The following is a 19,748-nucleotide window of genomic DNA, read 5'->3' as shown; positions in this document are numbered from 1 at the left end:
TTACATGGGGATCCCGCATCCCATCTGCACACAAGCGCATGCGCCATTCCTGCAGCTACCCGTCCGCAAATAGATACTTGCCTACCTAACCTATTTACATAACCTAGGTACCGTACCCAATCTACACCGGTAACCTGTCTCGCGGGTCTTTACTAACATACTTCGCTACATTAATAGGTAGATTTAGCTAACACGCATGTATGTAGCACCTGTGTACCCTCTACTTGTGTATCTGTAAATCTATCTACCCTTCTCTCCACAGCATATGAACATACAGATATGCCTGCCTCAGGTTAGGTAGTACTTTATGTACCAAACACCACATCCCTCCAGTCCGCAAAAACTCCACATCTAGCATCACTGCACACATCAAACCCGATAAAAGGATGTATTATATTGGGTAACAGCCCTTAAAAGGGGAGACTACACCACGCCAAGTCCCGTCCTACGCCTAACTATGTAGTGTATCTCCAGTTGTAGTAGCAGATCAGTGACGTAGGTAGTTAGTATGTGAATCTCTGATCCCTTTCCTGTCTCCTTTGAAAAAGTATGTAACTTGTAAGCAATACTAAACTATGCTATGCTATGCTATACCGTAGTAATAGATATAGTAGCACCAAGGTCAACCCAATGTTGTCTTTGCCTAAACTCCAGCTCTAATGCCCATTACACACAACATACACGCGTACGCGTTTGTTTATTTTACAGCAAGCAACGATACATAACAAGTCGGGGACCAAGACCGAACCAACATATCTGTCTGTTCGATCGATCGATTGTCCTCACCGCCGGATACCCAATCCCCTTGCTCCACTGCTTTACAAGGATTGGTTCGTCTGGCCCCGTCCCGGATCATTGCTTGGAATAATAAAAAGCTTTTCCCTCAGCGATATTCTGCGTGGTAGAATTTGTAAATGCCCAAACACCTTAGCCTTCCCTTTCCAGACTCCGCTGAAGCAGACCCCCTACCAGATATCTAATGCCGGGGTTGTGATGAACTCCAGGTGTGGTGGTGGCTAGGTGGTGGGTACTGGTTTTTCGGGTCGTCTAACAAATCTTCCAAGAAAGCACTAGGTGCCCGTCCGCTGGGAGGTCGGTTTAAATTCAGCGAGCTCGCGCTCACATTTCGTGGTGCTAAAGCTCCACGGGGTGCTAGACTGGGTGACTCGGGTGGAGTGTGCCCAAGAGGTCGTGGGTGACCGTGAGAGTCGGGCCGTAAGTTCGTTAGACTGATATTATGACTGTGGCCTTGCGGAGAACCCGCCCCAGCGGCATAAAAACCCGAGGGCAAGAAGCGAGATTCACGATTACCGCCGCCGGCCGTAGTAGGAGCAGTGGGCGAAAAGAAAAGATTGGACTGGCTCGGGGTTTGCGAAGGGATGGGTCCCCGTGTTGTTCTTCGTACACCACGACCTGATCCGCCGTTACCAAGAGAAGCCGAAGATGCCTCCTGGTCGGTATATTTATAGAACGGAGGCGGTTGCGACGGAAAGGTAGCCTTGTCATTAGCAAGTTGCTGAGCCAATGCCGCCTTCTTGACCGAGCGGTGCAGAAGACAGGCGACGACCGCGCGCCATATCAAGACGGCAACCCCGAAAGCACCTAGGATAGCTCCGACGGCGATGAACACGGTGCCTTCCGGCACGCTCGATGGCTGCATAAACGGGGCATTATTCGTAGGAGGAACGGAAGGAGCGGGATAACTATATGAGCCGGGGATAGTAGGAAGCGGTCCATCATCATCGGATGAAGTTGAAGTGGTAATAGGTGGAGGCGTATCAGTGGAGGAAGGCTCCGTCGTAATGCTGGCCCCGGTTGACGTTACCGTTGGGGTCTCGGATGGTTCCTCAGATGTGGAAGAGTCTTCGGCATCCGTCTCCGTCTCCGTCGGCGTTGGTGTTGCCGTAGCAGTAGGAGTTGGTGTTTGCGTCACGTCGCTCGTCTGATCGTCGTCGTCGTCGTTATTCCCTTGGGCGATAACATTAGAGGCGAGAAGGGCGACTAGAACGAAGAAAAAGGGTTGCGTGCGCATGATGGGCGAGTTGGCGAAACAAAACGACGAGATAAGTAACTAAGCGAGGGATGGTCTCGGGGTCGTTTATTACGCGCAATCGCGAGCGCACGGGGAGCTATAGGTGGTTGGATACTATTTGAATGCTGTCGGATACAAAGTTTAGTCTGTTTAGTCTGTTGTAATTGTGGCTGAGCGAAGGCACGATGATCTGGTGTCTCTCGTATTTGGTCCCAACTCAATTACGCAAAGGGAAAAAAAAGGGCGCCCCCCAACTTAGACACGAACGAGGGTTCAAAAGAGGTCAAGGTCAAGTTGCGATTGTAAGCTTATAATTAATAAAAAAAGAATGTGGGTTTAACGAAACGACGGACTGAGAAATAATGTTGATTAAAAAAGTTTATGAGTTTTGCATTGTTGTTGTTGTTTATTGCCGATTTCCTTGTAAGCCTCCCACCACTTTCGTTTCGCTGATGTTTGGTAAGATGGACGATGGGCGGATGGGCGAATGGGCGATGGATAATGGATAATGGGGACGAGACGAGGGACCAACGAGAGAAAAGGAGGAGAGGTTACTAAAGAGGATAAAGCAAAAAGGCAGGCACGTTCCATGCCCCATACACTACATATGTATATGTACATACGAACCTAACCTAGGTAGTTTAAAATCCAAATTGAGTGAAGACGAGACGAGAAAAGGATCGCGTTAATGACCTAAGCGTACTAGTACCTTATTAGCACACATTACTAGCACATCTTACTACGTAGTACCTACCTAGATAGGATACCGGACGGCTGGTTGACTACTACATATAGTGTATCGTACATAGGGGTCTTGATCGATGTCCAAAGTATGTAACGGTACATATCTCTTACCTGTTACAGATTTACATACATACATGCGCGAAGCACGGCATCGGCGAATATGGAAGCCCACAGCTAGTGTACATACGTTGTGCGACTCGGTAGCACGGCGCACAGCAGATAGCCCACGGGCACCCTGCCCCCCGAACGAATCTACCTACATCATATCGGAGTACATGTACGCAATTGCCCCAGGTGTTCACTTGCAATTCCTCACTTTGGGTATGAACCTGACCTGATATTTCCGATCGTTACATAATAGTGGCGTTTCTAGAATTCTTCAAATTCCACGTGGTGGCTCTCCGTTCTAGACCTATGTATATAGTAATTGTGAGACATCCCCAGCCTACCCATCTTTAAGTGAGGACAAAAATGGAAGCCGATTAAGACGCAATCATGAAGTGGGCTGGTACAATACCTAGACAAAAGTATTGGTACAGTGGACGCAATGAACATACATACCTAGGTACCTAAGTACATACACCAACGCGTGGGACCCTGCGCACCGACCAATTTCCAATTAGACGCCAAGAAGTCCGGCAAAACCCTGCGAGCGGCTAATCTGATATTCCACTTCCCCAGGGCGGTCAAGATTTTCCACGGGCGGCAGATTGATTTATCTTGATACTCAGACACTACCAACTTTAACATTGTTCGGACGTACAAGTGCTGCAAATTTGGATCCCTTGCGCCCGCAATCGAAAATACCAAAGTATTACTGATCCGAAATAATTAGGAATCAATTATGGGTGTCGCAAAGAAGACGCGCAAGTTCGCCCAGGTCCGTCTCCATCCCTTCCACCTCCCACTCTAGAACACCCCCCTCTTATCGATAAGCACCCAGCAGCATCATCACCAGTATACTAACCCGCCCATAGGTCAAGCGCATAATCTCTCGCCGCGACGCGCGCCTCAAAGAGAACCAGACCAAAGCCGCCGCCGCATCCGCCGCAGCCTCATCATCCAAGCCCTCCGCCTCCGGCGACATCGTCCGCCGGGAAGTGCCCCAGCTGCCCTCCTCGCTCTTCTTCCAGCACAACGAGGCCCTCGTCCCGCCCTACAGCGTCCTCGTCGACACCAACTTCCTCAGCCACACCGTCCAGCGCAAGCTGCCCCTCCTCGAGTCCATGATGGACTGCCTGTACGCCAAGTGCACCCCCATCATAACCAGCTGCGTCATGGCCGAGCTGGAGAAGCTCGGCCCCAAGTACCGGATCGCGTTGAGGATCGCGCGCGACGAGAGGTGGGAGCGCTTGCAGTGCGATCATAAGGGCGTTTATGCCGACGATTGCATTGTCGATCGTGTCATGTAAGTCAATGAATTAATTTCGAAGTCTGGAGATATCGCGTCGTGTGGTGGTGGTGTCGTCGAGATAAGTGACGTATAAGTTAGCAGCGCATAGCTAACCACAACCGAATAGGAAACACCGCATATACATCGTCGCGACCAACGATAAGGATCTCTGCCGTCGGATACGCAAGATCCCTGGTGTTCCTATTATGAACGTAGCTCGGGGAAAATACGTGATCGAGAGATTACCCGGCGCTCCTCAATAGTCAGGATTTATATTAGGGAATATAATACGCATGCATTAGGAGGTAGCCATTTAGAGGCATCCGGCGTTAGGGCAGACATTGTTTTAGGTAGTCAAGTTCAATTGGCTTAAGGCATACCAGACGGCGTTATAGGCAGATAAAAAGAAAAGCAGTCGATTCAATTCAAAGCTACAATACAAATTCAACGTTGCTAATCAAACGTTTGTGCTCAATGAAAATCATGTTGAATAACGGCAATGCAATTATTATCCCCATTTCATTTCGGGGGGTCGAGGCCACCTGGGATGGGTTTCTATGTACACTGATAACCTCGTTCCGTTGAAGGGTCTCCTATACCCAACAGCTCTCGTCGTAAATGAATACCACTACCACCGGGTATAAATGGGCGGTTAGTTACCTTTTTGATTCTATAGTCCACATCACTGCCACACGCACACACACACACACACATGAAATGCAGTTCATACCGTGCCGTTCCACTTCCTGAAAAGGGCACGAGAGAAAAGAAAAGAAGAAAAAAGTCGCGCATGAACGCCATTGCCCCCCCGTCTCCCTTGGAGAAAAAAAACAACCGACTATTGTACTTTACACCCCTTTTTTGTTCCGCTCTTCGGCGAGAGCTTACTCCTTAGATGCATATATATCAAGGCGGACATCTAGAGGCGCGCCGCTTTGAGATGAAGAGGGCCAAAATGCAGAGAAAACCGTCCCGCACCAGACAAATGTATAACAAATACGCCCCTCCAACATCGGACGGGAGGAGGACTAATTGAGGAAGCCTTTACAAGCCGCGGTTCCGCAGAGGCAGGGTATACGATCCAAACTCCCTATTTCTCGCTCAAACTTATAGTCGTATGTTAATTCCTCATCTAGAAAAAATCCTCGTTAGTACTATATGGAACTGTTAGGTGGGTTATCTGTAAACTTACTCTGAGCAATATCCCGCAAGGCATAGATGACAATCCTCTTACTACCTTCCACCTTGATAATCTTGGCTGTGCAATTTGGCATGCAGCTATGATTGATGAAACGCGCAATGCCGCCCTTCTTTGTTGCGTCGATGACCGTACTATCGTCTATACGGAAGAGGTAACTGCTACCAATGCCACTCTTAAGGTAACGATTCTCCCGAATCTCGGAGATAGACTGTCGAACCTCTTCGCCAACATACTCGATGATCATGTCATCCTTGTTAATGTTCTCCATAGCATAGAGACCCCAGTTATGAATGGCAGAACGAGCAAATTTGACTGGCTTCTTCCGCTTCTTAAGCTGGTTGAACCTAAGGACGTCCGAGTCCTGACCTAGAGTTCTCTTCTGATCGTTCAGGTCGGCGACAAAGCGGCGGTTGTTGACACGATTTGCTCTCGAGTTACCCTTTGCCAGCAGCTTCTCTGCTGCAAGCTTTGCCGCTTCCGCAGCAGCAGCGGCGGTGTCCTTGCCGTCTTTCTTGGCTGCGCGGAGCTGTCGCTCTTCCCTCGCCTTTTGGACCTTGAGATGATGAGGAAGATACTTAGACTTCTCCGAGTTGAGAATCTTCTTCACGCCTTCCGTACGAGCACACCCAGTAGGGTTTGGTACGTAATAACCCTCAATGGTAATAGGTTCATCAGGTGATGACTCGTCGGCGTTAAGCTCTCGCACGCGATTGTGCCTCCATACCCAGAGCCTAGGATCGCCGACATCAACAGGTTTAAACTTCTTCTTTAGCTTGCTAACATCGGGGTAGTCTTTCGACAAGAGCTCAATCTTTGACATGGATTTGACCGACAAGGTAAATGGTTCCGGAAGGGCCATTGCTGGAAGTACCGCGTCAGAAAAGCGCTCATCCTTCAGGATTGGTTTGCCTATTGTTTCTTCTACGGCTGGCTTTTCTGATGGCTCTTCGGGCTCTTGAATCTCTTCCTTGTTCGTTTGCCCTAATGCTTCCTCGACGTATGCTTCCTGTTGTTGCTTCTTCATTGCCTCACGCTCTTCGAAAAGCTGCTTCTTAGTCTTCTTCTTAGGCTTCGCTATGGTCGCCTTCTTCCTTCCTTTAACCGGCTTCTCGGTCGGTGTGGGCAGCTCGGTAGCGTCAAGACTCTTAGTATTGTTATGTCCAGCGTCGGGCATAGGCACGTCATCGGTTGGACTCGGGAATTCGCTCTCAAGCGTATCAATAGTAACACCAAAAAGCTCTTCGTCAGACTTCTTCTGTCGCTTGATAGCAGCTTCGATATGTAAGTCGAGTTTCCGCTTCTTTGTTCTAATAAGCCCATCGTTGACAGGGAAACTAGCATCTGTCATGGAGTCTTCATCACCGAAGCCGTCTTCGAAGACATCGTCCTCCGTACTCAATCGGCTGCGAGGGCGCGAATCTGGCTCTTCGACATCACGCGCAACAGAGTCGCGATTCTCCGTTGTTTCATCTTCGGATGCCTCGTCATCACTATCCGGAGGCTGTAGCCGATGATGAAGAGAACGGAAGGCATTGTGTACTACAGAAGATCTCTTGCGCGCAAACGGGTCCGTAAACCCATAGTTCCGCTGCGCAGCTCCTTGACCACCTTTGGCTTTCCTGATACGGGGTAGGGCAGCAACATCGACACGAGCAGTACGGCGTTCGATCGGGTCGGCTCGCGAATTGGGAGTACTGATCGGAGTTTCGTCGCGCTCTTCGACGCTGAGCGCAGGTCGTGATGGGCCAGCCGGATCCTCGAGGTTCAATCTTCGCCTTTTAGCGACATGATTGTTCGGGTCTAGAAATGTAAATAGGGCAGGTATAGCGACTTTAGTCCTAATATGTCTAATTAAATGCTCCTTCATCTCACGACGGACAACTTCAACAGCCTCAAGTACGGGATCGAAGTTCTTAGCCCTCTGCTTTTTCTCTTCCTCCAAAACTGCTTCTTCGTCGCGACGTCGCTCGTCACGGGGTCTGTACTGGTGTTCGTCTCTATAGCGGGTATCTACTAATGGTCTCCTTTCTGGCTCGCTTCTTCGTAGTTGACCAGTAGAGCTGGAAGATCCCGATGGGGTAACCCCATGAAGCTTCATTGCCATAGTATAGGTGAAGAAGGCACTACCATCTGCCGACCTGAAGCACCGGTAGGCCTCATCGCGACCGAACGTAGTATTGGGGAAGATTATATAGTAGCCAGCGCGATCGGCTCGTATATCCTCAAATTGGAACGCCTTCAGGCGTTTTTTCATATGAGGTATCGTTGTAACCATCACTGGAACGCTAGAGTCGGGTACGAATACGTATGGTTCGCCTTTGAGGGTAGCCGGAACAGGTTGCATATCGACCAACGTGGAATAAGCCTTAGGCTTCGTCGGGGGTGCCCAGGCGGGTTCTACTCCTCCTAGCGAAGGTCGTTGTCGATCGGCAGCAGGACCCCTCGGGGCGGCAGGAGGCGCTCGGCTGAGCAGCTCAGGAGGCATTATTCTTGGACCCGTAGGTACAGGTGGCGTAGCAGCCGCACGCTTCGCTTCGACTTGATCCTTCTTAAGGATAGTCTCGAGCATGAGTCTACTTTTCTTGCCATCCCGATCAAATTCTACCTTTATATGGTTCGCCTCAATCTTCTTGCCGTTCATAGTTCTGGCTGCTCTTCTTGCGGCATCGATGGCCAAAACGGGCGGCCGTCTTGGTTGCTTCGAGTCTCGGTATCGAAAGGTTGCAAAGCCCAGATAACTACCTGTGTGAGGATGCATCTTATTGCTGCTCTCAGCGATATCGCCAAACGAGGCGAAAATAGTCACGACCTTAGAGAAGGTGATCAGGGGGTTAAATCCGCTGACGACAATCTGGGTTGGCGGCCCAGGGCCAATGGAGGTGGCAGCATCGTACGGGTACGGCTTGAGATTATATGGGGTTTGACGTAGCCTAGCCTTAGGTAGGTGGAAGTCGACATTGATGTAGTCAAGCCAGCTACCCTTGGATAAGCGAGGGTCTAGAGGGGGAGCGTCATCTTCCTATTCAGTGTATTAGCCAAAGTTCTCACGCAAAGCAGATGACGCTCCCCCTCTATCCATATAATATATTATACGTACCAAGCCGATATTCTTGTATTTGGGTTTCAATGTTTTCCTATCGCTCGAAGACAAGCTCTTGTCGGTTGAAGGATCGTGTATGCACTTGGTTCCTTTTATAGTAAGGTTAGGGTCTCGAGCCGGGAGGCGCTTGACGGCGCTGGGAAGACTAGACGACGACACCGTGGCCATTATAGGATTCGTACTATCAGATCTGCTAGCAGTGGTATTGTGAATGGCGGAGGTGCGCTGCTTCGCGGCTTGTATATGTGGGGGGTTTGTGGGCGAGCCCGATATAGTAAGAGGAGTGAGGTTGCTGTTGGATGCGCGTGAAGAAGCATTTAATGCAGCGGAGGAATTAAAGGTGGTAAAGACAGAGGATGCGGTACTCGCGTGGGAGCTTGCGGAACCAACACCATTGAGGATATCCCCTTGCAAAGATTCGGTATCATCTGTCGGGGGATGTGCGGCATCAGACAACGATGAATCGTACTTGGCGCCATCGCGGTGAGCAGGTGTTGCCGTTTTGGAATCATGCTCGATAGCTTCTGATGTCCTCGAGGACTTCTCGCGTTCCCGTTCATTAGCCTTGTCTCTGGCAGCGCGAGGAGCGTTAGGAAAAAACTCCTTATAACCAGCACTAGGAGCCATGATTCGGAGGGTCGAAGTTGGCGGCTTCGACTATCCACCGACCATCATATCTCGAACCGGCAATGGTAGAAAACACCATTCATTTATGACGCGAAAGGAAGGTGCGTGATTGATGTATTGAAGTCGGGGGTGGAGGTGGTAGAAGGATACGCGAAACTCTTGCGTCCACGCGACAGGATCGGAGATCTGACGTGTGGACTCGTCAAAAGACAAGTATCTAGTATTGACGACGTGGAAGGCAAATAAAGAAGGGTATATGACTAAAAAAAACTAGCCCAGTACGGTCGCGAATAGTTGTAGAAGGTGTGCGTATGAAATTTGCACCGGCGACGTCGAGACTGGGCCTTAGTTGAAAAAGGGCGGGTGGCAGATGGAGAATGAAGAGGCTGATGCCGAAAAGTTGAATTGGCGGTTGATGGGCAAAGCCAGATTCTGATTTCAGGGATGGGGCCAAGTCCGGGGGACGGAAGCCACACCCGTGCCACATTTCTGTTCTGTTTTTGTCCTCAGGTCTATGTCTCCTAGCCGCACTTGTACCTACATGTGGCGTTGCTAGGCTACATTAGGTACGTGCATAAGTCTGTATTGGCAGTCGGATTTTCCCCCTTATGCATTACAACGTCACCACTATTTATTATTCGCTGTCTTCTGCCTAGATGTATTGTTAACAATCATCGAGAACGAATAGAATCGGCTTTGTCCGTCAGATCCAGAACCTGATGCAACTCCTTTTTACCTAGTCAGGCACCCGCCTCAAGGTACTCAAAGTGCTTTGACTATATCTACTATTCAATATGCATCTCTGCCTTCAGGGGCTGCAAGGGTTCAACCGAGGACTGCTGAATAAAAAATTGTAGCCTAATTCAACTGAGACTTATAATTACGAGGTACACCGGCCTTCTGTACATATTGGTATATATAAAAAGAAAAACGAAGAGTTGTCTAATCCAAAATTACTCATTGGGACACATGTTAATACCTAAGCATGGTTGTACCTAATTCTTAACTTCTAGCAGTCACCAAAGCCACCACGTCAACCAGACACACGGTCAAAGCAATTGCTATTTGTAGATGACTATAACTGACGTGTGGCTCAGCCACTTGTCAGGCTTCTAAATGGAAGCATCGAAAGCCTTAAATAATAGAAACACATGATTTCTGATCTGATCTTAGAAGTTTGTGTGATCCTTTCATATAAAAGTGGTTACCAGCACAATTTAACTAAAGAGTATGTAGATTGAGTGCCTGCGGGGCCAACTTGGAACATAGGTATATTCATTAAGGCTAGCCAACCTAGCCTACTGAACGCAACTTGACTTAAGACCGGCGTTTGAAGGGACCTCATTACATGGTATAGGTAAAAACACTATAACCAACCGCCTTAATGAACTATCAATACAAGAAGAGCCCTAATACTGTTAGAGGCTGTTTTTTTTTCTGCATGTAGTAAAGTCTAATGCGCACGCGAGCAGACGCCAACTCCATCTCATAAAATCATAAAATCAACCACCGACTCCTCTTACAACAATGTGAACCATGGGAATCCTCTAATCGGCAAGTTTGAACTCGAAATCTTCATCCTCATCCACACATGGACCTTTAAGCGTACTTCCCGCAAGGAGATCGCAGTCATCGTCATCGTCATCCTCCTCGGGGTTGAAGATAGAGAGGAATGGAACCCTCTCCTTCCACTCCTGATCTTCGGCCGCGACTACAGCTTGTGTGTGAGCGTATCGAGCAGGAGTAATTGTTCGGTCAGACTCAGTTGACAACGTCGTGTTAGAACGGGTAAATCCAGTCTTGGATGCAGGTCTCTCGGGCTTTGTGGTCCCCTGAGCAAGTATTGAAGCAGTAGATCGGCCCTTGTTATAGCCAATTGTAGTTCGCGAATTTGCCTCCATCTCTGTTGATGTTTTTCTAGTGAGTGCCTGGGGCTGAGTCTTGGGTTGTCGCCTGAAGCTAGGTATTGGAAGGGATGTGGTCTTCTTAGCCGGGATTCTACTGACTTCCACGGGTTTTGCTAGCTTTCGCTGTAGCGACTTAGTCGTATCATCCATCGATAGAGCTTTGGCAGCCTTCCTTGCCTGAAAAGTAGATGGCACCCTGTTCATCGCCGTTCTCTTAACCCCGAGAGGTGCTCGAGTTGGAACGATGGCTGCCTTCTTAGTAGTCTCCGGTTCTTCTTGGATACCCCACTCAATGCTGTCGATATCTTCTTGGATGCGCCTGTCGCATTCCTCCATAGCCTTTCGATTTCTTTCTTCCAACTCTCTGTCAGCCAACGAGACGCCATTCTCATCGACGGGGTTAAAATAGTGGTCATAATAGCCTTTGAATAAGTTCTCTGGCTTTAAGGCGTCAAATTTGAGGGCGCCATCAGGAAACACGTCAGACTCGTAAGGGAGGTCCTTCGGTTTAGGAGGACAATATTCAATCTCCTCTTCACTTAGCACATCCGCCCCTTCGGCGTGAACTACCAACTTCTGTAATTCGGCCTGCGGCTGCTTCTGCTTGGGTCGAGTAGTTCCCGGCGCCTTGCCCTGGGACTTGTCTAGTTCGCGAACGGCGCTCTTAACAGTAATTGCTTGCGAACCTTTCGCCTTTGCGTTCGTGGTCTTGTCACCCAGAGGTGCTCTGCTGCGCGGACCTACTCGTATGCGTTAGTCTCGAGAAGAAACATGACAACTTCAAGGGTTAAACAATAGCGGAGCGCATACCCGAGGGCGTGGCAAGATTAGACTTATTCACACTCTTCCCCCCTTTGGTTGTGAGGGTATTCTCATTGCCTCTCGATCTGCCGCCGAGGATGCTCTTGGCACCACCTGCACCATTTTCATCGTTTAGAGGGACTTTGATAGGTGTGTTCGCATATCTTGCACCGGGTGTCTTGGGCTGGAGTTGGCGCTTCGCTTGGCCCTGCTGCTGCTTCAGAGCAGCACCGTTCTGGTGGCTAAAAGCCAAATTCTCTTGATCTCGAGCTGCTAACATCGTGGACAAGGTTGATAGAGAAAATAAGTGGTAATTACGCTACGGTTGCCTGTAAACTGGATGTGGTGTCGTAATTGCTGTATGTTTACATCCGTATTGTTGAGGAGAGCCGACTCCCCATCAGCACAGACTTCTGCTTTAGCAACAAACAAAATGCAATGATTGGTAGCGTAATGTGAAGTTGGAGAGTAGTATTCAGCGGTGGACATTTATTAATGAAATGGGATCCATTGTTTGCCTCGTCCTCATTTCTTAAGAGAATGGTTTGAATGTTGTTCTAACTTTATTTGGGTGGAATGGCAGTTGCCCAAGCAACTAAGTTTCGGTACTTAGTTACATAGGCCCCTTCCGTTGTCGTGCAACCTTGTATAGTGTGAACTTTAGGAAATCCATACCGTACGCTACTCACCAAATATTACGAGACAGGCCCACATGTGACAAAGCTAGAGGCACTGTGCGCCCAAAAACAAATCATGAGACGGGTCCCTCTATCCCCTATCGGTCACTTTCCAGGGCAATAGGGAAGGCGGGGCAATCTAGTACCAACCCACTCGCCTTACATATGAATTTCCACGACTATCCATTCATCTAGTTCTGGTTGATTAATTAATTCAACGAGCTCCTTTTCCCTTATTCTCTTAAGTCTCTAGCCTCCCTTCGTTGTCTACCTAATCCAGCACATAACCTGTTTTACCGCTCATCCCAGTTTAAACCTAAACTTTCTTGTCTTTTCCCTCTAGCTTTACTTCTAAGCAACCATCCCAAAAATGGCGGACCGCATCAGAGAGGTGAGTTAGGTCTATCTCTCAGATTTCCCCCTTTACCCCACCATCAAGCAGAGCGCGATATCAAAGTGGCACTCCAGACCAAACTACAAAGTCTAGCAACGCAGCGTTACGAAGCATATTTTTATATCTAAACATGGATTTACGATGATATTAACATATATCTTTTTTATAGAGAATGAACCAGCTCCGTCTGGAGGCTGACGAGTCTGCTGCCAAAGTCGAAGAGCTACAGGCTAAAGTTAAGGTTCTCGAGCAGGAAAACCTCGCCAAAGAGCAAGAGATCACCTCCCTCTCCCACAAGAACGGCCTTCTCGAGTCTGAGAACGAGAAGCTCGACACTACCATCAAGGATTTGAAGAAGACGGCCGATGAGGGCTTGCAACATGGTACGCACAACGAGACCCTCCAACGAAGACTTCAGCTGCTTGAGGAAGAAGCCGAGGAAGCAGACAAGACCCTTCGTGAGACAAATGAGAAGTAAGTCACAAAACGCGCCCAACACACTTATAGATTTTACAGGGTTCTAACAGTCACAAACTACAGGCTTCGCCAGACTGACGTGAAAGCCGGCCATTTTGAGCGCAAGGTACAGGCGTTGGAGAACGAGCGGGACCAGTGGGAGACGAAGTACGAGGATATGTCCAAGAAGTACCAAGCTCTCCAGAAGGAGTTGGAGGACCTCCAGGCCGAGATCAGCAACATTTAGGGCGGTATTACTTTCGTCGAGACCGGTGTCGCGAGACGTCGAGGCTGTGCCTTAGAGGCCAAGGGTTTCTTTCTTCTTACCAGCACTGGCACTATGTCAACTTATACGGCGGAGGCCTGGCTTGATCGACCGACCTGACCGACAATTTTGAAAGGGGCAGAAATGTCGCGGTGGCAGTTGAAGAGAAGTCAAGTTTAAGGCATGTTTATTTGGTGGACGCTTTATGTTGGTATTTGCTGCAGCATAGCCCGCGAGACGGATAGGGAATGCGCTAATCAACCACTTGGTTTCCTTCTGATCTTGGCTGCTTTCTGTTTCCTCTGGTTCAGTTGTCTATCCGTCTTGGACTCGTATCTGAACTTCGGTTTCTTCTTCTTGGGCGGCCTAGCTTTCTCCTTGCTTCCTGGAGGAGCATGTTCCGAGTCTTGCTTTGCCGTCTCTTGATCATCCTCGCTCGAGTCCTCCGGTTTAGTGCTCGACAATCCATCCTTAGATACACTGACCGACTCTATTGTGACCGTAGTATACCGCTCTTCGTCAATGTATTCTTCCTCGTGATCGACGGATTCTAGTGCAGGTGTATCCTGAAATCCTCCCCATTCGTCTGCTTCCTTGTCTGCTTCGTCGTCTGAGGCTTCTTCCCCTCCCACGTAACCTGCCTCTCGTGCTTGCTTTAGGATAGCATTGACATTTTGAACATGCTCTTCGACTTCTCTCTTTCGATCTTCCCGTAACTATAGAACGACTCGTATTAGTGACCTCGTAGCTCTTGCTTTCTCATAATAAATACACTCCACATGCCTTCTTTCTAATCTCGATCTTTTCCTGCCTGGCTCTCTGAGCAGCCTGTTCCTGCGCATTCTTTATCCTTTGCAGTTTTCGCTTGTGGAAACCGGTCAGATAATCGGAGCGAGCATCATTATCGAATTTGATCTCCTCGACCGAATGCTGAGCCTTGCGTTTCTTCGGTGGCGGTACCAGTAAGCCTTTCTTTGGCCGTGGGCGCGCAAACATTTTATTTTTCCAACGCAGAGAGAAAAGGCAAAGTATATTAATAATTAGAGGAGAAAACGGAGACTAGTATTTTAGATTGGAGCAGAGGCCGGGTGGAAACTTAAGGAATATCAAAGTAGAAGTGTTGGTTGTTGTAGCTTGAAGTCGCTGTGATAATAAATTTTAGCAACTTGGACCGTTGCGTCCAGTTCATTAATCTAGCACTATCTGATTGGCCCCGCCTTGCATATTAGCAGCCAACTTGCTAAATTCCAGCGCATTTAGGGACCTTGCAGACGCCTACAAGCCCCAAATGACGCCGTAACCTGCACCCGGAATTTCATAAGCCGGAACATGCCGCGTCTCTAAAACAGGTCAAACGTCAACTTCCAAAGAGCTTCGCTTCAGCCCTCTGAGCTTTAAGCCCCGTCTTACTTCATCCCATTCAACCATCAAACATTCTCGCAAGACGCTCGACATCACAATGCGTCTTTCTCAATCTGCCGCAGCGCTGGCAGCGTGCTGCGCTTCTGCGCATGCTTTCTCAGACTCCTCCCCTATCGTTATGTTCTCTAGTACTAGGTACGCTACACGACATCTATCATCCCTTCGCCTCGCATAGACGACGTAGCTAATCGCGTGTACCAAACAGCCTGGATATGCCAACCAACGGGGAGCTAATACAATCGAATTCCCAAGTCTTCGCGACTCTCCAAAAGGCTCTCAAGAGCTGCCCGACCGATCGATACCTCATCGTCTCGCAACCGAACCTCAACAGGGCCAACCTGGTCGGGGATGCAGTACCGAATCTCCTCCGTTATAATAACAAGGCCCAGAGTCGCTACTCGCTCCCGGAGGTAATTGGGGAATTGAATACGGACGATGTAGCAGCATTCGTTAGGAAGTCCTGTGAAGGAAGATCGCAATTATTCGTCGACCAACTCGAATTAGCTCCTTTACCGTCTGTCAACGATGCTCACACATTAAAGGAAAACGGTAAATATAGTAACTGGACTCTCTGAGAATACAATGCTGATGGGATATAGATGACGAACTCGGTATGGTGCTTGAACAGTTCGATAGGGATGGTTCTTACACGGTCATTTACGCCGGTACTCCACGAAAGGAGGTCCCCCAGACCTACACGGCTGTATTCCAGGATGGCGTACCCGCGGAATTGAAGAGAGACGTGCACTCTGTTCAGCAGAGGGCTCTTAATAACACCAACAGCCTACCTCTATTCGAGAAATACCAGTACTTCTCAACAGGTCAGTCCTAAGCTACCCCTTGTAGATGCATTCCCACACTAACAAACAGACAGGCATCTTCACGGCTCTCATCGCTTTAGTCATCCTCCTATCGATTCTCTACGGCGGTATTGCCGCAGTCGCCAGCCTCGAGGTCCCGTACGGCGCATTCGACAAGGATATGGGACCTGCCGCGCAGAAGAAACAGTAGATAGAAGATACACGTAGGGAGGCAGTCTAGTCGGTAGATGTATCGAGGCTGCATTTAATTTAAGCAGTGTGTACGAATTACTATTGGGTCATTGGAGTCCGGGTAACGGGTAGCATTAGGGAATAAGTCAAATAAGACTGACTTCACCAAGCAAACAAGGTATACATCAATATCATTTATCGAATCGAAAGGAGACTGTACTGTACTGTAGGCAGATTTAGGTATATGCAACTAGAATCGAATTGACTACGGCTTTTTTTCCTTTCCCCTTTCTCCTCGCCCCTTTTGAAGTTTCTCTCCGTCGTGCCTGTGTAGTAACCACATAGGCCTTATGTTATGCAGTTTTTGCGCCTCAGCTTAACTCCCGAACGCCTGCCCAAGTCTTTCGTGATTGCAGTCGTTTAGCTACCTAAGGTTCCAAATAGTAGCACAGCACAGTTCAGTGCCCACTTGCATTGCATTGCATTTCTCCGCCTTGAACTCCCCTCGTCCTATGTAGCAAACGCCAACAACGTTTAAACCAAGTGGCTCGGCAGAAGAAAGTTGGCGATGCCCTCGCGGACGGCGTACTCGTGGCCGCAGTTGGCGCACACCAGCTTGCCCTCCATGATCTGCGTCTCCATGAGCAAGTTGTGCAGGTCCTTCATCTTCTGCTCGTCGCCTTGCAGCTCTTCTACCGACGGAGCCTGAGGCGGTAGCGCTGGGAAGCCAAGCTAAAAAGAAAGAAAATTAGTTTTGGATTCAATAGTCCCTCATTTTTGGGGAGTGGTCATTATAGTTAATTAAATTATTGTATACGAATGGTATAATGTATAATGAGTAGAAAAAAAAATTACATACTTCGGTAGCTGTCGTAGACAAGGCGGTCCAATCGATGCGGGGCAGTACGTTGAGCAGCAGTTGGGCGTTCACCTCGATATCGTCATGCACCAGCTCTGCATCTTTAGGATGAAGGGGATACGAGTTTGAGGAGCTTTTGCACGCCTTGACTGCGCAGGTCAGGAAATTTAGGCTGAGGACCTTCATCTCGGCGTAAGAAGTTGAGGTTATGAGACCTGATAAGATTTTTTTCTTTTTTTTTTTTTTTTTCAAGTTCTTAAGGTCTAGAAATTGACCCGGCGCAAATAAAATTTAACGATTTTTTACAAGTCACACGTGATGGAGACGACAATAAGAATAACGGGCACAACAACTACGCTTTATAAAATAGGACACCATTTTGATCAGATATACCATGTATATTTCATTTGCTAGAGTAAATAGCCACAAGTCTAAGCCATCGTCTTCTCGTAAGCAATACCGTCCCGGTCACTTCTCTTCTTCGACAGGCGAATATAAAAAGCGATAGCAGCGAGAATAACACCGAAAAGAAGAGCCTTTTGGAGAACGGACCATTCAGCAGAGAGAGCAGCAGTCTCGTCGACTACGGGTTTCTCCTGTTCGGTTGAATGTCCCGAAGCCCATTCGGATTCTCCTTCATTACCTGGAACCGAGTGGTAAACGCATCAGTATGAAAACGACGGAGGCAGGCGGGACGAATGCGGTGGTTTGGGACTTGTGTGTTTATAGCTCAACGTGGATACCTTCAGGCGGCACCTCGAGCTCTCCGCTCTTGGCGATCTTGACTTCCTTTTCTGGCTTATCACCAGGCTTGGTCTTGACATTCTCAATCTTCTTGACAACGTCCATGCCCTCCAACACTTCACCGAATACGACGTGTCGGCCATCCAGCCACCTAATATACTGTTAGCTTATTACGATGCTCTTACATTCTCTTCACCTTTATTGTCAAACTGGGAAGCCTTACGAGGTGATGACGGTGGTAATGAAGAACTGAGATCCATTGGTGTCCTTGCCAGCGTTCGCCATAGAGAGAAGACCCTCCTTGGAGTGCTTTAGCTTGAAGTTCTCGTCGGGGAACTTCTCACCGTAGACTACAGAGGCGAACAATTAGTACATTCTCTTTCCCCCACTGAACAATACCATTAGCACTTACTCGACTTGCCACCAGTGCCATCACCCTTGGTGAAGTCACCTCCCTGGATCATGAACTGCTTGATAACTCGGTGGAAAGTAGATCCTTCGTAACCGAAACCCTTCTCGCCGGTAGCAAGAGCTCGGAAATTCTCGGTGGTCTTAGGGACGGTCTTGCCGTAGAGACCCATGACAATTCGGCCCAGAGGCTCATCGCCGTGTGTGATATCGAAGTAGACCTTGTGGGTAATCTTAGGTCCCTTGGTGGCGGCGGCCGTCTGGGAGAAGCAGATGACACTTACACCCACCAGCAGCAGGGCGCTGGCGAGAAGTCGGCGGAGGTTAAACATGTTTGTTATAGAGACTGCCAAGACCAGTCAGGCAGATTGGAAGAAATCAATTGAAGTATGATGATGGTAAATGGCCAGGGGAAATGGCACTATTTCAAAGACGAGAAATAGGAAGAAGGATTGGAAAGGACACAGAAGCTCAATTAAAAGGCGACGTTTCAGTCCAGGAGCTTGTCGCAACGTCTAGACCCCCTGAACCACCTAAACGGGAGTGACCTAAAGGCTAACAGCCAGACAGATAGCGGCGGTTGAATGCGGGGTCCACCACACTAACTGGTTTAGAAGCCTATCAGCTTATCAGCTTATCTAACAAAGGAACTTAGCCTCAGTACGAAGTACCGCCATTGGAACATTTCTTAAATTCACGATTAGCTAACGACCGGTGCCGACGATCTAAACCAATTATGCGCAATTGGTAGAAATATTGAAGCCTCGTCCTGTCCGTCGCAAACTTGGAGGGGAATACCACGACCATATTTAACAGAGGCCCTTGCCGACTTTGCCCAAGATGGTGAGCTCTCCGGAGCCGATTTTTCACTTACTATAGAATATAATCACTAACAAAACTTAGGTGTTCATAATGGGAGTGAACTTCCACGAGAAGAAACTCGTCAGGGTAAGCTTCCCTCCAAACCCACCACTCCACAAGAAGAAGCCGCAATCCTAACCCAAGGAACCGCACAGAAAGCCCTCGAGAGCTTCTACGGCCTAGGGCCGCAACTATGCGCGCGCATCATGGCCAAGTACACAATCCACCCTCTGGCCCGGATCGGCACTGTCGCTCCCAAGACAGTCACAGCCCTAACAGCCGAGCTATCGACGATGACGATAGAAAACGAGGCCAGGAGGATAGTCCAGGACAACATCAAGCGGCTGCGAGATATGGGCACGATTCGGGGAAGGAGACATGCCATGGGTCTGCCGGTGCGCGGACAGCGGACGAGGAACCAGATCGAGACGGCGAAGAAGCTGAATACCCTCGAGAGAGGAGGCACGTACTCCAAGATTTAAAATAGGAAGACATACTATCCTTGGGCAGTATTTCGCATGGCATTGCGGGAATAAGCTGATGTTGGCCCCCATTGAAGTCGTTAGGGAAAGGCGTTAATGAGAGGTTTGCGACGCATTTTCAGTCGTCTTCAGCTAGGACCTATTCTGGTATATAAACCTAACCTAGGGGCATCGTTCCCTTGTATATTTAAATGTAAACATTCAAATATTACATTCCAAGAGGACTTAAAATTTTCCTTTTTGAGAGGTGGCACATAAACAGGCGATTTCGGGTTCTAACTTCTTGGCCCCGTTGAACAGGAGTTATGGTGAAATCGGATAGTGACTTAAACTTCTGTGCTCTGTTTGTCAGATAGGCCGATTGTTTTTCATAAATATCAACT

General features: G+C 48.7%; 11 protein-coding genes across 11 annotated transcripts; 4 read left to right on the top strand and 7 right to left on the bottom strand.

Annotated features, from left to right (window-relative positions):
• Positions 1–922: 922 nt before the first annotated feature.
• Positions 923–2,216, bottom strand: F5Y00DRAFT_192015 (uncharacterized protein). The gene has a single exon (XM_048005185.1). It carries the CDS (start codon positions 2,030–2,032, stop codon positions 977–979), a length of 1,056 nt encoding a protein of 351 aa, XP_047868185.1. The 5' UTR covers positions 2,033–2,216; the 3' UTR covers positions 923–976.
• A 997-nt stretch (positions 2,217–3,213) lies between these two features.
• Positions 3,214–4,618, top strand: F5Y00DRAFT_227688 (Fcf1-domain-containing protein). Its single transcript, XM_048006519.1, has 3 exons — positions 3,214–3,656; positions 3,754–4,184; positions 4,297–4,618. Exons 1-3 carry the CDS (start codon positions 3,621–3,623, stop codon positions 4,430–4,432), a joined length of 603 nt encoding a protein of 200 aa, XP_047868184.1. The 5' UTR covers positions 3,214–3,620; the 3' UTR covers positions 4,433–4,618.
• Positions 4,601–5,000, bottom strand: F5Y00DRAFT_227687 (uncharacterized protein). Its single transcript, XM_048006518.1, has one exon. The coding sequence runs from the start codon at positions 4,968–4,970 to the stop codon at positions 4,725–4,727; it is 246 nt and encodes an 81-aa protein (XP_047868183.1). The 5' UTR covers positions 4,971–5,000; the 3' UTR covers positions 4,601–4,724.
• Positions 5,001–5,083: 83 nt separating this feature from the next.
• Positions 5,084–9,205, bottom strand: F5Y00DRAFT_191991 (histone H3-K4 methyltransferase Set1). Its single transcript, XM_048005184.1, has 3 exons — positions 8,468–9,205; positions 5,362–8,389; positions 5,084–5,301 (listed from the first exon to the last, which is right to left on the bottom strand). Exons 1-3 carry the CDS (start codon positions 9,095–9,097, stop codon positions 5,198–5,200), a joined length of 3,762 nt encoding a protein of 1,253 aa, XP_047868182.1. The 5' UTR covers positions 9,098–9,205; the 3' UTR covers positions 5,084–5,197.
• Positions 9,206–10,338: 1,133 nt separating this feature from the next.
• Positions 10,339–12,342, bottom strand: F5Y00DRAFT_191972 (uncharacterized protein). Its single transcript, XM_048005183.1, has 2 exons — positions 11,815–12,342; positions 10,339–11,744 (listed from the first exon to the last, which is right to left on the bottom strand). The coding sequence occupies exons 1-2, from the start codon at positions 12,083–12,085 to the stop codon at positions 10,645–10,647; spliced, it is 1,371 nt and encodes a 456-aa protein (XP_047868181.1). The 5' UTR covers positions 12,086–12,342; the 3' UTR covers positions 10,339–10,644.
• Positions 12,343–12,613: 271 nt separating this feature from the next.
• Positions 12,614–13,680, top strand: F5Y00DRAFT_191962 (tropomyosin). The gene is made up of 3 exons (XM_048005182.1): positions 12,614–12,873; positions 13,046–13,350; positions 13,417–13,680. The coding sequence occupies exons 1-3, from the start codon at positions 12,853–12,855 to the stop codon at positions 13,577–13,579; spliced, it is 489 nt and encodes a 162-aa protein (XP_047868180.1). The 5' UTR covers positions 12,614–12,852; the 3' UTR covers positions 13,580–13,680.
• A 34-nt stretch (positions 13,681–13,714) lies between these two features.
• F5Y00DRAFT_191934 (nucleolar protein 12-domain-containing protein) lies at positions 13,715–14,741 on the bottom strand. Its single transcript, XM_048005181.1, has 2 exons — positions 14,381–14,741; positions 13,715–14,313 (listed from the first exon to the last, which is right to left on the bottom strand). Exons 1-2 carry the CDS (start codon positions 14,591–14,593, stop codon positions 13,855–13,857), a joined length of 672 nt encoding a protein of 223 aa, XP_047868179.1. The 5' UTR covers positions 14,594–14,741; the 3' UTR covers positions 13,715–13,854.
• A 150-nt stretch (positions 14,742–14,891) lies between these two features.
• Positions 14,892–16,401, top strand: F5Y00DRAFT_191931 (BIG1-domain-containing protein). Its single transcript, XM_048005180.1, has 4 exons — positions 14,892–15,154; positions 15,225–15,568; positions 15,619–15,840; positions 15,894–16,401. The coding sequence occupies exons 1-4, from the start codon at positions 15,057–15,059 to the stop codon at positions 16,028–16,030; spliced, it is 801 nt and encodes a 266-aa protein (XP_047868178.1). The 5' UTR covers positions 14,892–15,056; the 3' UTR covers positions 16,031–16,401.
• F5Y00DRAFT_227680 (trm112p-like protein) lies at positions 16,264–17,150 on the bottom strand. The gene is made up of 2 exons (XM_048006517.1): positions 16,871–17,150; positions 16,264–16,743 (listed from the first exon to the last, which is right to left on the bottom strand). The coding sequence occupies exons 1-2, from the start codon at positions 17,054–17,056 to the stop codon at positions 16,546–16,548; spliced, it is 384 nt and encodes a 127-aa protein (XP_047868177.1). The 5' UTR covers positions 17,057–17,150; the 3' UTR covers positions 16,264–16,545.
• A 97-nt stretch (positions 17,151–17,247) lies between these two features.
• F5Y00DRAFT_227678 (peptidyl-prolyl cis-trans isomerase-like protein B) lies at positions 17,248–18,522 on the bottom strand. Its single transcript, XM_048006516.1, has 4 exons — positions 18,027–18,522; positions 17,838–17,964; positions 17,614–17,765; positions 17,248–17,513 (listed from the first exon to the last, which is right to left on the bottom strand). The coding sequence occupies exons 1-4, from the start codon at positions 18,352–18,354 to the stop codon at positions 17,302–17,304; spliced, it is 819 nt and encodes a 272-aa protein (XP_047868176.1). The 5' UTR covers positions 18,355–18,522; the 3' UTR covers positions 17,248–17,301.
• A 211-nt stretch (positions 18,523–18,733) lies between these two features.
• On the top strand, positions 18,734–19,635 carry F5Y00DRAFT_191894 (ribosomal protein S13). Its single transcript, XM_048005179.1, has 3 exons — positions 18,734–18,865; positions 18,926–18,970; positions 19,039–19,635. The coding sequence occupies exons 1-3, from the start codon at positions 18,863–18,865 to the stop codon at positions 19,363–19,365; spliced, it is 375 nt and encodes a 124-aa protein (XP_047868175.1). The 5' UTR covers positions 18,734–18,862; the 3' UTR covers positions 19,366–19,635.
• Positions 19,636–19,748: the final 113 nt, after the last annotated feature.

This window comes from Daldinia vernicosa, assembly GCF_022497035.1.
Source record: "Daldinia vernicosa strain CBS 139.73 unplaced genomic scaffold F5Y00scaffold_7, whole genome shotgun sequence".
In the NCBI taxonomy this organism is placed as follows: Eukaryota; Fungi; Ascomycota; class Sordariomycetes; order Xylariales; family Hypoxylaceae; genus Daldinia; species Daldinia vernicosa.
The sequence above is the reverse complement of the archived record's forward strand: the minus strand, read 5'-3'. Positions and strand labels throughout refer to the sequence as shown.

Bases quoted from the DNA above. Each gene is read 5' to 3' on its own strand.
- F5Y00DRAFT_191934 (XM_048005181.1), bottom strand. From the start codon at position 14,593: ATGTTTGCGCGCCCACGGCCAAAGAAAGGCTTACTGGTACCGCCACCG. The intron at 14,314-14,380 runs GCATGTGGAGTG...GTCGTTCTATAG, and splicing joins AGATCGAGATTAGAAAGAAG to TTACGGGAAGATCGAAAGAG.
- F5Y00DRAFT_227680 (XM_048006517.1), bottom strand. From the start codon at position 17,056: ATGAAGGTCCTCAGCCTAAATTTCCTGACCTGCGCAGTCAAGGCGTGC. The intron at 16,744-16,870 runs GTATGTAATTTT...CTTTCTTTTTAG, and splicing joins TGTCTACGACAGCTACCGAA to CTTGGCTTCCCAGCGCTACC.
- F5Y00DRAFT_191894 (XM_048005179.1), top strand. The intron at 18,971-19,038 runs GTAAGCTTCCCT...GGAACCGCACAG, and splicing joins ACGAGAAGAAACTCGTCAGG to AAAGCCCTCGAGAGCTTCTA.
- F5Y00DRAFT_191931 (XM_048005180.1), top strand. From the start codon at position 15,057: ATGCGTCTTTCTCAATCTGCCGCAGCGCTGGCAGCGTGCTGCGCTTCT. The intron at 15,155-15,224 runs GTACGCTACACG...TGTACCAAACAG, and splicing joins GTTATGTTCTCTAGTACTAG to CCTGGATATGCCAACCAACG. The intron at 15,841-15,893 runs GTCAGTCCTAAG...ACAAACAGACAG, and splicing joins ATACCAGTACTTCTCAACAG to GCATCTTCACGGCTCTCATC.
- F5Y00DRAFT_227687 (XM_048006518.1), bottom strand. From the start codon at position 4,970: ATGGCGTTCATGCGCGACTTTTTTCTTCTTTTCTTTTCTCTCGTGCCC.
- F5Y00DRAFT_227678 (XM_048006516.1), bottom strand. From the start codon at position 18,354: ATGTTTAACCTCCGCCGACTTCTCGCCAGCGCCCTGCTGCTGGTGGGT. The intron at 17,766-17,837 runs GTAAGGCTTCCC...ACAGTATATTAG, and splicing joins ATTACCACCGTCATCACCTC to GTGGCTGGATGGCCGACACG. The intron at 17,514-17,613 runs GTATCCACGTTG...ACTCGGTTCCAG, and splicing joins GCTCGAGGTGCCGCCTGAAG to GTAATGAAGGAGAATCCGAA.
- F5Y00DRAFT_192015 (XM_048005185.1), bottom strand. From the start codon at position 2,032: ATGCGCACGCAACCCTTTTTCTTCGTTCTAGTCGCCCTTCTCGCCTCT.
- F5Y00DRAFT_191991 (XM_048005184.1), bottom strand. From the start codon at position 9,097: ATGGCTCCTAGTGCTGGTTATAAGGAGTTTTTTCCTAACGCTCCTCGC. The intron at 8,390-8,467 runs GTACGTATAATA...TACACTGAATAG, and splicing joins AATACAAGAATATCGGCTTG to GAAGATGACGCTCCCCCTCT. The intron at 5,302-5,361 runs GTAAGTTTACAG...GATTTTTTCTAG, and splicing joins CTTGCGGGATATTGCTCAGA to ATGAGGAATTAACATACGAC.
- F5Y00DRAFT_227688 (XM_048006519.1), top strand. From the start codon at position 3,621: ATGGGTGTCGCAAAGAAGACGCGCAAGTTCGCCCAG. The intron at 3,657-3,753 runs GTCCGTCTCCAT...ACCCGCCCATAG, and splicing joins AGACGCGCAAGTTCGCCCAG to GTCAAGCGCATAATCTCTCG. The intron at 4,185-4,296 runs GTAAGTCAATGA...ACAACCGAATAG, and splicing joins TGCATTGTCGATCGTGTCAT to GAAACACCGCATATACATCG.
- F5Y00DRAFT_191962 (XM_048005182.1), top strand. From the start codon at position 12,853: ATGGCGGACCGCATCAGAGAG. The intron at 12,874-13,045 runs GTGAGTTAGGTC...TCTTTTTTATAG, and splicing joins TGGCGGACCGCATCAGAGAG to AGAATGAACCAGCTCCGTCT. The intron at 13,351-13,416 runs GTAAGTCACAAA...CACAAACTACAG, and splicing joins CTTCGTGAGACAAATGAGAA to GCTTCGCCAGACTGACGTGA.
- F5Y00DRAFT_191972 (XM_048005183.1), bottom strand. From the start codon at position 12,085: ATGTTAGCAGCTCGAGATCAAGAGAATTTGGCTTTTAGCCACCAGAAC. The intron at 11,745-11,814 runs GTATGCGCTCCG...GCATACGAGTAG, and splicing joins TAATCTTGCCACGCCCTCGG to GTCCGCGCAGCAGAGCACCT.